General features: G+C 42.8%; 1 protein-coding gene across 3 annotated transcripts; it reads left to right on the top strand.

Annotated features, from left to right (window-relative positions):
- Nucleotides 1-678: 678 nt before the first annotated feature.
- Nucleotides 679-13,323, top strand: LOC116399474 (E3 ubiquitin-protein ligase pellino homolog 1). 3 transcript variants are annotated; one of them, XM_031876666.1, is made up of 7 exons: nucleotides 679-867; nucleotides 5,808-5,976; nucleotides 9,643-9,772; nucleotides 10,060-10,161; nucleotides 10,969-11,166; nucleotides 11,249-11,437; nucleotides 12,175-13,323. In XM_031876666.1, exons 2-7 carry the CDS (start codon nucleotides 5,891-5,893, stop codon nucleotides 12,751-12,753), a joined length of 1,284 nt encoding a protein of 427 aa, XP_031732526.1. In that variant the 5' UTR covers nucleotides 679-867; nucleotides 5,808-5,890; the 3' UTR covers nucleotides 12,754-13,323. The 3 variants fall into 3 exon arrangements, with proteins under 3 accessions (XP_031732526.1, XP_031732525.1, XP_031732524.1); XM_031876665.1 differs by having other exon boundaries at nucleotides 2,592-5,976; XM_031876664.1 differs by having other exon boundaries at nucleotides 679-2,651.
- Nucleotides 13,324-13,576: the final 253 nt, after the last annotated feature.

Genomic DNA, 13,576 nt, shown 5'->3' with positions numbered 1-13,576 from the left:
GAGAGAGAGAGAGAGAGAGAGAGAGAGAGAGAGAAACCAGCTGAGGTGAAAAGAGGAAGTGCTGATTTTTACATTTCACAATAAAACACCTGGCATGGTAACTTGGCGCAAGTATACTTCTTGACAACACATTAACATAACATATATAGCATATTAACACATTAACAAAACGCTTCAGTTCAGTTCGTGGAAATGTATGTATGTAAATGGTAAATATCGTTATTTAATCTATCTCAGATACAAAACCACTTGGACTTGCCGGTTCTCTTAAATCCGGGATGAAAAATACCTTTTGACATCTGATAAATACTTTTTTCCCCCCTTTTATGTAGCTTTAAGTTTGAAAATTCCTCTTATTCCACAGAGTCTGACAGTGTCAGTGTCAGTCAGGCATTAAACACAAAGGTCAAAGCAGCACACCAGTAACAAGGAGCAGCAATCCATCGTTAATGACATAAAAACAATATAGAACATAGTTTTAAAAAAAAGATCAAATTGAAAATATTTCAACTATTCATAAATACTGTGTTACCAACAACTGCTTAATGGTTTAATTAATTTGGGCCTACATCACCTCTACACATCAATCACCTTTGAAATGCATGTAGTGAATTTATTGGTTTTACTTTGAAGTGCTTACCGGAAGTACTCACAGTTTACGGTTCAAGTCTTTTTCAGTGCGGAGACGAAGAAGCCGAACCTCGGTGACTTTTTGTTCAATGTAAGGAGTCCCATGCTGATGCAAACGTGTTTAAACTCCCGGTAGACACCAAACCACCGGTAGCAGACACACTGTTCTGCCTAGAAACAGTTGACACCGACGACAACGCGAATGGACACATCCAGGGAGACGGAACTGCTACTTTGGTAAGTTGTATCGTTTATAAAGTTGTTTATCCTCATTCCTACTGACGTCACCATCTGCTGAATATGCTAAATGACAAAATAGTTAACTCTCTTTAAATTAGTTCTTAACTTAAACCGAACAAAATTCATACACGTTAACTGTTGTAACCAATACCGTGAATTTACAAATAACTTAACGCTATTTCTACATGTTTTAATCTCAACATCCGCAAATTTAAAGTCATACATGCCATGTATTTTGTTTATTTTATTTTAATATCTTAAAATCCCATAATAACGTTAATGCCCCTACGTTAATGTCATTTTAATTTTAACACTTGGGTATTTAGTAATATTGTATTTGGTAATATATTATGGCAACATCCACAGGCATCACTTAAATATATTCCTATAATGACTTATAATGTAATTACAGTTATACTGCTATAAGTCTTGCTTAATGTTTTCCTTTGTCTCTTTAAGTGACACCACAACATCTCTATGCTCTATAACGACTATATTTCTTTCAAATGTGTGTGGTACTGAATTCTGATGTTTATCTACACTATATAGTAAGTATACATATTACTCTTACTGTATATATGTGGTACATTATCTTCAGTAAATACTCCTATACTGTAATGTTTCTATATTGGCTTGTTTTTACAGGGTGATTATAAATATTTCTCCATGCACATCTACTTTTTATACACGTAGTATGTTAAATACTTGTGGTTTTCAGGCCGGTGTGTCCGGCTCTGTGCAGCCCAGCTGGCCTCTTTTGTTCCGGCCACACAAACTGATTAGCATGCACCATCCTATCAGAGCATCTGTCCCCACAGACGCTGCCATTGTTCCCCATGTTAAACTTGAAAGTTTGCCCTTTTTTTTTTTTTTTTTTTTTGTTCAACTGTCCCCTCGTGTTTAAAGCCTATTGACATGTCAACCCCTTATCCACACGCATGTGTTGACCTAAAACCTGGAGAAAGTTTGGACTGTGGGGGGGTTAAAGCAGAGGGTGAAGAGAAGTGAGGGTCACAGTTGGACCATATGGTTGAAATCAGTATCACAATATCAATACTTTGTTTTTTCTGCAGTGCTTCACAGCAGAAGTGGTCTGTAAAATACCCTCCTCTGCTAACTTTTATGAAATAAACCATGTAGCCTCTGGGGAAAGGAGCAGAGGAACACCGTGTGTAATGTGCACATTATCAAAAACAATCATTCTGGGTTTTTACTGTCTTGTGTCGGGTGAGACGAGATCATTCATTTAGACAAATAAAATGATTGTTATCACAATATTATTTTACTGGAAGTCGCTAAGTGACAGTATTGAGCTACCAGCCCAGATCAGTATGATTTAAGTTATTTAGGGACGATGTCCTTCAGCCTTTGTTTGGCTCTTGTACAATACCATGACCTAATATTTAAATGGGACATGTCTGGAACTTAATTATAATGATGTTATTATGATATTGATCTTTGAGTAAATCCTCCAGCGCCGCTTTACGTATTTTTGTGCTTTAATTCAAAGATTGACGAGTAACCCAGCTTTGTTTAATCTGGTTAAATGTGTCCTAATTTTGATTTTAACTAAATAATCTGCTTACACTGTTTACATGGAGCTGTAATGAGAGCACACTATTGCCTTAATGTGCTCTTAATTGAATCATTAGTGCACACTGATGGTATTGTCTCTATGACCTCCAACCAACGCGTCTACCCTCCGCCTGTTACGGAGACAGTTTGACATGTTTGACGGGCTGCTCACTGGCACTTCTCTGTCCGCTGCAATGGAGAACTGGGTTAGTTGAGTGTGCGTGTGCGTGTGCGTGTGTGTGTGTGTGTGCGTGTCGGCCAGGAGGTATTTCCTCTTCAGGGCTGGTGCTAAAACACAACCTGCTGGTTTTAGCCCTCTTTCAGTGCCAGGTGTTTTATTTCAGTGCCTCTGTGTTTGGCAGAAATATCATCTGCATGTTTATGTCAACAACTGTCAGCTAATACACGTCTGTCACGATGGACTTGTGAAACACAGGGGTAATATAATAACATCAAGAATGGCGCTGCTTTCCATTTAGGTTTGCCAGTTAAGGGGACGGAGGGCTGCTGGCAGACTGGCTGCTGACTTAATGGATCACAGTTATTTTGTCGTGCTACAGATCAGAATTGGACTGAGTTCAGTCCGATGAATGACTCACAGTCTGAACTCGTGACGACTGGAGAAATATGTAAATGTGAGACTTGTTGTTCCTGTCAGTTGACATGATGGACTGTCGGGAACAGTAACCTGTTAAAGTATCGTTCTTTAACATCTGTCACTCTATTGTAAGTCAGTACTTTTGTCGGCATCCTGTTGGAATGATGGCTTTGTTTTTCCAGTGATCTGATTGGTCAGGAGTCGTGATGGCAAGTGCAACTTAGCCGCGCAGAGTAGGCTATCGTGGTGATCTGGCCCAGTTAAAAGTGAGCCAGCCTTGTGTGGTATCAGGCCTCAGGTGATGTTAGTGAGACCTGTTGTTTGCCTGTTTGTTGCCTCTCTGGATGAATAATTCACACGTTAAATACACCTCCACTCTGCATCTCTCAGGTTAGCTCTCACAGAAACAAACCTCTGTTTTGAGATCTGTCCTCGCTCGGAGAGAAGTGAATTAGTGTACGTAGATGTTGACGTCACAGTCAGATTGATTGTTCTCACTGCTGATTTATGTTATTTTCTCTGTGGCGTTGACCTTTTTGCATGAATGAATGAATTATTGAACAAGAAGGCAGTCAGCAGAGTGCCTAATAATTAGCATTATTATGTATTCTATGATATTTACAGCAAGAAAACTAAAGTATGACGACAAGGCAAAGAACGTGAATGACGATAAACTTGTACTCCATTAAGCTTTGTGCTGTTGATTAATAGAAACCATGAGATCCGAGCCTCACGTGAGGGATACAATCAGCGTTGAGCCGCGGCGTGAACACAGCGACACGTGATTCACCTCCGATGTCAGACTCAAAGTGTGTGTGTGTGTTTGTGTGTGGGGGGGTCTCCGTCACGAGAGTAAAAGGGACCCACAAAAGAGCGGTTGTTGTGGACGAGTGAAGTCACTTTAGAAGTCGTCCTGTTTATTACAGGCAGTCAATGGGTCTCTGTCCTCCTGCAGTTCACTGGCCGTATTCATGGCCACTGAAAATAAGCTGTGGTCGTGACGGAGGGGTGAGGCCCTCTTTTCATGGTACGTGGACCTATAAATGTCTTTCACCCACGAAACACAACAGATTTCCAACAGGGCTGCAGGGTCCCCCCCCCCCCCCCCCAGCAGAGTTTTCTTTCACTCATTTGGAACTGAGTATTGATTTAGCTGTTTGCCTCAAATGTTCCCAACTCTAATGCTCATAAGTTTGCACTGACTTCTTCAAATGTTGTCCAACCAACAGTCAAAAAACCCAAAGATATTGTGATCACTTCAAAGAAACCAGGTAATGTTTCTGACTAAATGATCTAAATAGTTTCCTGTGTTGAGGCGTCGACTAATCCTTTCAGCTGTAAATCAAACATATGATGTAATCAATCAATCAATCAATCATTGGAGCGCCTCAGGAGAGCCGATCGTCCCCTTATTGCTGCATTGGTGGTTCATATGAAGAAGCCTTGTTAAAGCAGGTGGCAGCTCTGTTTCTCAGCACATGGTAGCACAGGATAATGATTATCATCATCATACCACATCCTAACCTCTGATATTATTGGATGTTAGCATCTCTTCATGCTGTTTCTGTTTCCTGTCATTTGGCTCTTGTGATTTTATCTCCAGGAAACCTGCTTCTGATTTCAGACTGGTAGCTGAGTGTTTTTAATCATATTAACTCATGATGAATGTAAATTCAATTGTGTTTTACTCCTACTGACAGGCAGCAAGAGATCCTTACTGCTCTGATGCTTTTATTGGGCCGATGAACCTTTAAAGTAACACAGAGCTTGTAAGCATTTGGCTGTGTGGAACTGTTCTTTGATTGTGAGATATAGATAGATAGAAGACGGAGCTGCTTGGTAATTGGCTAAAAAAAGTCAGTTTTACAGCAACTTTACAGAAATATCATCATAATCAAAAGATCAACAAGAGGTACAGTTGCTTTAACACTGTGGCTCTTCAACATCGTATCGAGATCCAACATCTGTAAACTCCTGGATTTTCATAAGTAACACAATCGGTCACTAAAACAATAAAGATGCTACATCGATGACGGAGATATCACACGGGGTCTCATTGTGGTTTATCTAACAAGTTTCTTGTTTTGAACAAACCCTAAAATCACATAAGTGCGGAATTCGCAGGTTTGTGCTGACGTTGTGTCCTCTTCGGCCTTCTGACATCAGAGTTTGTGCTTCTAAATCCTCTCTTCTGGGTTGATCACGTTATCACCATGTGTTCCCGTAGTCCGTCCGGTCCATTCTCGTGAACGTGATACCTCAGGAACGGGGAATTTCTACAAATTTCAAATGTCGACTTCGGCTCAAAGATAAACTGATTTAGAATCTGTTTTTTGGCCATAATACAATAATGAATATGCTAATTATGACACACAAATGTCCAATAGAATAAAATGATGAAGCGATGACATTTGAGGAAAGACGTGGATGCGAGGCGGTGATTCTGGTTTCATGGTACAAAGGATTATAACATCAGCTCCAGCGTGCCGCTGAGTGTGTCACCCCGTCACGGACGCACACCTAACAACCCCACCCAGTGTACGGCGGTGAATTCACACATTGTCTGCCCCGGTTGCCCCCGGCCCCCACTACAAAGACAGTGTGGGTGTTTTGTCAGTAATGAATGGTGTTGTGTTGAAGCCTTTGAGAGTGTTTGTCTGAATGAATGTCTGAAGAGGGTTTTAAATGAAACATCCAAAGGTATGCTTTCTCTGAAAAACGAAACTTCTACTTTATCTTAAAGGTTCTTCTTTTGTGTCTGCAGGTGATGTGTGTACCGGTCCTGATGGAGACGCTCTAAGGGTGACAGTAAAAGCCCCCCCCCTCCCCCCCCTGAAGTCTGCCCAGATGTTTTCTCTCGGTCAGGAAAACATCTCCACCTCCCCTGCTTCCACCAAAGGGCCAGTGAAATATGGAGAGCTCATTGTGCTCGGGTAAGGAGCTTTAACAGCTGTCGTCAAAACTACTGAAACATCAGCATGGAGCTTTAAAGGTTCTGCTGGTTCGTATGAAACCATTTGAGTAGGAAAATCTATTTCCTCTTAGAGAGTAATCTACCACAGTGGAAACTGAGTCAGCGTTATTTGAGTATCAGGAAACTTCAGTTTCAGCGTGTGGTGTTTCACACGCTGTTGAAGCTCATGTTGGCGGTGCTTTTCAGGAACACTGGGATGTCCAACAATCAGGAATCAGCTGGTAAAAGCATGCATGAGTTGAGACGCACAGTAACCAAACATTGACCATAAACAATCTAGTTTTTGTCTTTTCTTAAATGTCAAACGGTCTTCACAGCTGTCTCATGAATGCATGACCACGTGATGGTTATCAGCATGAAAACTAAATAAAGTGGCAAAGAGATAACTGCTGCCGAGTTCCCATCTCAAGAAAGTTTCAAGTCTCAACAAGCTAATTTACAGCCAGTGAAGAATGAGTCGGGCTACACCTGTACTGTTGTTCACATCAAACACGGGAGGCAGCGGCACGTAAATATACAAACGATATTAAAACTATGTGTTGGAGGTTTGCTTTGTGATAATATCATCTTCCCAGAAGCTATCACATGCAGTACCTCTATATAGGTTACACGAGAACAACGGTGTGTAAGGAGGAAGCTCATCCAAACCGAAAACATACAAATTGGTATTCTAGGAAATGAAAAAGAAAGAATGCTTGCTTTGCAATAACGGAAATATTGCATAAAAGGAAAACCACTGGCTTCTTCTTTGCTGCGTTGTGTGTCTACAGAAGGTTCGAGCACAAAACCAGGAATGTGGCTCTGACTAGTTTTTCCACAGGCTTAATGCAGTGCTATCCGGCAAGCTAGTACAAGTCAAATATTGGTGGATAGGTAGACTGTAGATGGGCTGGTAGGTGGGTTTGTTGATTGATGGATTGGTTAATGAATTGATTAATAACTATTCATCTTAAATTGTTCTGTTGCAGCAGCCTGAAGCAAAAAAGACAAAGATAATGAGCAAAAGCTTAAAAACAAACAAACAATATCGACTCGTACAAGAAGAATCCCTCTCCCTCGTGACCTCTGACCCTCTGGAAGTGTGTGGTGATATCTGTACCTGCAGAGAACCGGCCCTGCTGATTGGGCCTTTAAAATACTAGTTTATATATGATTTAATAAACACCTTATAGTACCTTGTATCATAAATACTACTTTGTGTCTTACCTTGCCAACATCTAGATGGAAGAAGGTTTAAGTGCTGTCATGACGCTTCATAGCCAGAGTTTTACAAAAAAACGACGTAGGTTTCAGTACTGTATTTTGGTAGTTCGAGAAATAAAGATGTATTTTTCTACATAACTGTTTCATTCAACAAGTCAAAGCTCTCCGATGTAAAATGTTGTCCGGACAGAAGCAGCCGTGCAATAAATTTAGTATTTTTAAATTTAAATCAGGAATTACGTGATCAGAGGTACAACTCTGTCCAGACATTTTACGCCAGCTTTACGTACTTGACAGTTTTTGATACTAGATAGATACACATGTTTGATACCCAGCCCTGCTGTGTGTTTTTAGCACTTGTTAAGCCTTTAAACTGAACTTCTTGGCTTGTATTTCATGTTGAACCTGCAGTAGAAAGCCCACACCAGTGTAGACGTTTGCATTGTTTTGACACAGCGCTCCTGATGGTCTGAAAGCCTCCTGACAAGCGTTGGTGCAGATAAGAATATGTCCACAGAAATGATTACAACACAAATCACTTCGTTTGAGCTCTGTGGGTCTTGCAGCATTTTTATGTGCAGCTTGAAATTGTTCAGGAGCAGCAAAACTCTGCCTCGTCCAGTTAAATACGTCGATGAACTCCACCACAGCAAAGAATGCAGCTGACTCCCTGAAGAAGGCCTTTCACTGAGGACACAAGAGAGCGCCTGTGGTTCAGGGAGGTGGAGACACCTCAGGAGAGTTGTGGCCGCCGCGGTTTTCAGACCTTTTGTTTGCTTTCGTATCATCGTGTCCACATGTGGAACTAAACAGTCTGCTAGACCCAGCAACTGGCAATTACACTGGTCATGAGGTTTCATTTTAAGGAGCCGTACAGTTTGTGAAAACAGAGGAGGCGTCATGTGGGGTGACTGGGCCAGCCGGTCTGAGTTTGTCTAAGAAAAGGAGGTGGCCGTCACTTTATGTGAAACGCAGGAAGTTTGCGTTACCCAGCGAAAAGAATGGCTCCACTTTTAACCGAACTCGAATGTTGACCTGACCTGCGTCTGGCTCTGAAGATAACCTCCAGCAACATTTAGCTTTCAGAATGTGCTTTTCAGATCCACGGCAGCTCAGGACGGGAATAATGTTCTGCAAATAAACGGTGTTTTGCAGATAAATGCAGTTCAGCGTAAGTTGTATTTAGCAGGCGTCCTGATGGATGGAGGGTGAACCACATTACCACAGCATCCTGCTTTTGTATGTGGACTGAAACGGTTGTTGCTCTCCAGCTTTCTCTCCCACACGCAGCTTCCTGTCTCCAGTGAAAGCTGTGAAAGAAACGTCTGGGAAACATGCTCGTTTGACTTTTAACCTGCATTAGGTAGACGGGACGTGTTTAGCCTAGCATAGCATAAAGACAGGAAGTAGGGGGAAACTGCTAGCCTAGCTTCATCAAATTGGAAGAAATAAAAAAGGCTTCAAAGCTGTCTGTTTTTAAGGCGTAGGAGGAGGAGTTTTGGTTACTTTACTTGGACTTGTTGCAGCTTTTTGACTTGGAATGACTAGAAATCCTTAAAGACGAAACTCTTTATTTATGAATCGACTCCTTATCTCTAGACACACAGTAGTCAATCGCATCGCACAAGCGGCAGAGCGTGGTGTGTTTGTCAGTGAAGACCAGCAGACAGACAACAAACGATACTGTAGATTATCACGTCAACATTTAAAGACTTAAAAGACGGGATTAACACACCAAGACGCGCGTGATCGTTTTACTTTAATCAGCTTTATTGGCCAAGCATGTGTGGAGACGAGGAATTTGACTCTGACCTTTTCTTTTCCACATAGCCTACACAGAAATAGACATAATGTAATACTTACATTTTATAACGTTTATTTGAAAGCAATGAATACAAATTTTAAAGAGCGTTTATTATTTCTGGGAATTCACATTCAGGGCACACAGGGGGCTTGTTTAGGACCTGGACTTGACTTGTTGAACAAGAAATCCTTGTTCAACACTTGTTGGTCTTGACTAAGGGTTTCTTTTCCAGGACTCGGGGCTTTGTCCCACCTCTGGCAGATAGTGTTTATTGTTTGGGTTCAGCATAATTCAGCCCAAACTCAGTGAAACGTGTCGAGAGACTCCACCACAGCAAAGAATGCAGCTGACTTCCTGACTGAAGGCCATTCACTGCGGACACAAGAGAGCGCCTGTGGTTCAGGGACGCTGGCTGGTGCGGTTTCAGACCTTTTGTTTGCTTTTGTATTATTGTGTCCAGAACTGAAATAAAGCTGTCTGGGACCCTCGGCCGTCGCACTGTATCATCACCGAAGCATAAATATTGATTTCCATTCAAATCAGTGCAGCAGTTTTGTAGATAACCCGTGTGGATCTCCTATGAATGTTGTGAGACGTTTTCCCTTCTCGTGTGTTCAGGTGCAACGGCTCCCTGCCCACCGGCGACAAGGGGAGGAGGAAAAGTCGCTTCGCTCTGTGTCGCAGGAACAAGGCCAACGGTGTGAAGCCGAGCACCGTCCACTCGTCCGGCACACCGCAGGCTGCCAAGGTGAGAGCGCAACACACAGGTAGCAGTGTTCATCAGTGACCTGTGACATGCAGCACGCGGGTGGAACCTTTAAATGTCCTGGAAGCAAGCTTTGCCTCTTGTATATTACTTTTAATGTGCTTGTGTGGGGCAACTGCAATGAACTAATGAAACACCTTATTATGTAAGTTAAGTGGTTTTTTTTATCAGTTCTGTATCTGTGCATATCACCAAGATTCCTACGGGTATTTATAATAACAAAAAGAGCAATAATGTTGTAACAGTGCGTCTCTTGTGTGTCTCTAAAGGCTGTAAGCAACAAGGAGCAGCACAGTATTTCATACACTCTGTCCCGGGCACAGACGGTGGTGGTGGAGTACACACAAGACAGCAACACAGACATGTTCCAGGTCTGTAGCGTCCACTACCTCTACTTCAGTTATAAAGAACAAATTCAACTATTCATGGTTTACATACAAGGATTAGACGCCTACCTGTCAGTTTAAAGGGACAGTTCAGTTTGTCCTCCTACCTGTGGTGCTTTTCATCAGTCCTAGTGCTTTTCCTAGTTTTAAGTCTCTTTCCGGTGCTATACATTCCCAAAATATTTGAGTCAAAGGCAGACATCTCTACGGCCGATGTCTCCAACACTCAGCAACTCACACCAAAACAATGTAGATTGATAAATATCACTACAGGTAAGAGAGAAAAATATGTTTTTTTTGATTTTGGGGTGAACTGTCCCTTTAAACGGACTCAGCCGGGGTTTGTTTTCACTCAGCAGCAGAGTTTTAGGTTTCATAATAAAGGCTTTATTCTCTTAAACCTGCCTTTTCTCCCTTTCAGTAAATTTAGATAATTGTTATTTTCTTTCTGTTAGTCATTCGTCAGTGAAATCTTCTAAGAGCTAAGCTAAGAGAAAAAACTTTGACTTTGTTCTTGTGTTTGTTTTTTGACCACCAGACATTTTGCATGTTGCACTATGTGGGTTTCAGAAGCCTGTGGATTTGCTTTAAGCAATAAAAAAAGCCCCAATTGAGGAGTTAGAAACATAAATGAGAATCAACAAAGCTGCGAACAAATTGCTGTGATAAAAATTCCAGAAACTCTCCGGGTTTTTTTTAAACATAAATAAAGTTATGTAATCATAGTTTTGACTGTTCGTGCATGTTTCTTGTAACACCATCACCATAAACGTTGTCTCTGTGTCGTTACAGATTGGTCGTTCCACAGAGACTCCCATTGACTTTGTGGTGACCGACACGCTGCCCGGTGGCCACGGCCCTGCCGACGGTCAAACGGTTCAGAGCACCATCTCCCGCTTCGCCTGCCGCATCATCTGCCAAAGAAACCTTCCTTACGCCGCGCGGATCTACGCCGCAGGCTTCGACTCCTCCAAGAACATCTTCCTCGGGGTAGGCTGCAGGAAGTGGAGCCATCACAGCGAGTCATTACTAGATTGATGGATTAATTAACAAGCCTTGACGTCACTCACAGGAGAAAGCAGCCAAGTGGAGGATGCAGGACGGTCAGATGGACGGACTGACCACCAACGGCGTTCTGGTGATGCACCCGCGCCACGGCTTCAGCCAGGGCTCTAAACCTGGTCTGTGGAGGGAGATGTCCGTCTGCGGCAACGTCTTCACGCTGCGGGAAACCAGATCATCTCAGCAGAGGGGAAAGATGGTGGGTGACTCCAACCGGCTCTTCATGGGAGCTGTAGTCTTTCTTTAACGTCAACATCGTCTAAAGGGGCCCTGTGGAAGTTTTGTTTGAAGTCGGTGTTTGTCCTCAGAAGGCATAGTGTGTGTGTCCCTGAGGTCTAACAAACACACTTAGTTTGTTGTTCACTCTGTTCTTTCTTTGCTCATTACTGCCACCAGCTGTCAGGCAGGAATATTTATCATGTCTTCTGACTCGCGGGACATTACGTGCAAAATAATGGACATCATTTATGGAATATACACTTACATGATCTTGACATTTGACACTGTACACACTTCTATATGCGACCTTACTATAAACATTGTGTCTTTTTCAGGCATCGTGTGTTTGCGCTCTTTGTATTTCCACTCTTTCTTACATTGTACTGCAGAAGTTGCTCAGGATAAATACAGTTCTATCTTATCTTATCTTATCTTATGTGCATGATACAAACAAATATTGCTCCATAGCGCTACTAGAGGTTAAAAACTCCACAGGGTACCTTTAACTTTGTGAAACCTATGAATGCTTTAAATAATAATATCAAGGTCTGTTCTATGTTAATCTACCTTTAAAATATGTAAACCCCAGGAACATGTTTCACATTTTCAGAGAAACTCTCAGTTGATTTACAGGATCTACTTGAGCAGCAAGGACGCCACGTCTTGAATTTGACTCTCATATACTAATGTAATATCTTCTGCTCGTCTCTCCTTCAGGTGGACCCCGAGTCTAACGAGCTGGTGGACGGGTCCCTCGTCGACCTCTGCGGTGCCACGCTGCTGTGGCGGACGGCCGAGGGCCTGGCGCACACGCCCACCTTCAAACACCTGGAGGCTCTGCGGCAGGAGCTGAACGCCGGGCGGCCGCAGTGTCCCGTGGGGCTCAACACGCTGGCCTTCCCCAGCCTCCGCCGCAAAGACGTCGTGGACGAGAGGCAGCCCTGGGCCTACCTGCGCTGCGGCCACGTGCACGGCTACCACGGCTGGGGGGGCCGCCGCGACCCCGAGGTGGAGGCGGAGTGTCAGGAGAGAGAGTGCCCCATGTGCCGGACGCGGGGCCCCTACAAGCCGCTGTGGCTGGGCTGCGAGGCGGGCTTCTACGTGGACGCGGAGCCCCCCACCCACGCCTTCGTCCCCTGCGGTCACGTCTGCTCGGAGAAGACGACGGCGTACTGGAGTCAGATCCTGCTGCCGCACGGCACGCACACCTTCCACGCCGCCTGCCCGTTCTGCATCGAGCCGCTGGTCGGAGAGTCCTGCTGCATCAGACTCATCTTCCAAAGCCCGCTGGACTAGAAACCACCCAGACTGTCTCAAGCCTTAAAACAGCATTAGGGTGGACAGAACTATATGCTTTGAGGGTTTTTTTTCATAACTTAATTTTTTCTAACTTAATTTTGACCAATATAAATGTATTGTGTTGCCCTTGTTATGAATATCATAAATGATTCAGGCAGTGTTTGTCCCTGTACACAGCTGCCAGATGTTTGATTTGCCTTACACTTTTTATATTTTGTATTTATTCCTTTACCTCTTCAGTAACAATGAGTCAATTCTGTGAATCAATGCAGAATTCAACAGCTGATCACTGTCTCACCCTGCCTTAATAAAGAGCCGTCAACACTGAGACATGCTCACCAGTTTGGTTTGAGTCCAGTGTTTCAGCGTCTCGCTGTGATCCACTTCCTGTTTTTATGCAGGAGCTTCTCATGATCCATAACATATTTCTGTATTTGATCCTTTTCTCTAAAGTGACCTTCCTCTGTAACGCTGTTGCCTCTTTGAATGCAGAATAACTGTATCTTTTTATCTTAACAAGCTTTTATCATGACTTTACAAAAATATATTCTTTGGGAAACATTTTAAGCTGCTGTCAGTTACTTGAAACAAACGCATACAACCTGAATGTCTTTTCCTAAATAAAATACAAATGTACGTCAGGCATGAATGACAATAAACCAGCATTGTTCAGTTGTTACATAAAGAATAAACACTAACAACACTTCATGTTAGATGTTGCAGGCTTAAAGGTATACTTGATTATATAATATATATTTGTAATGACAGTAGGCCCTCTATAGCATTAAATCAATCCACTATTTAGTATCTGAAGATCTTT

Source organism: Anarrhichthys ocellatus, unplaced genomic scaffold, assembly GCF_004355925.1.
Source record: "Anarrhichthys ocellatus isolate YVR2014 unplaced genomic scaffold, GSC_Weel_1.0 scaffold112, whole genome shotgun sequence".
NCBI lineage: Eukaryota > Metazoa > Chordata > Actinopteri > Perciformes > Anarhichadidae > Anarrhichthys > Anarrhichthys ocellatus.
The sequence above is the reverse complement of the archived record's forward strand: the minus strand, read 5'-3'. Positions and strand labels throughout refer to the sequence as shown.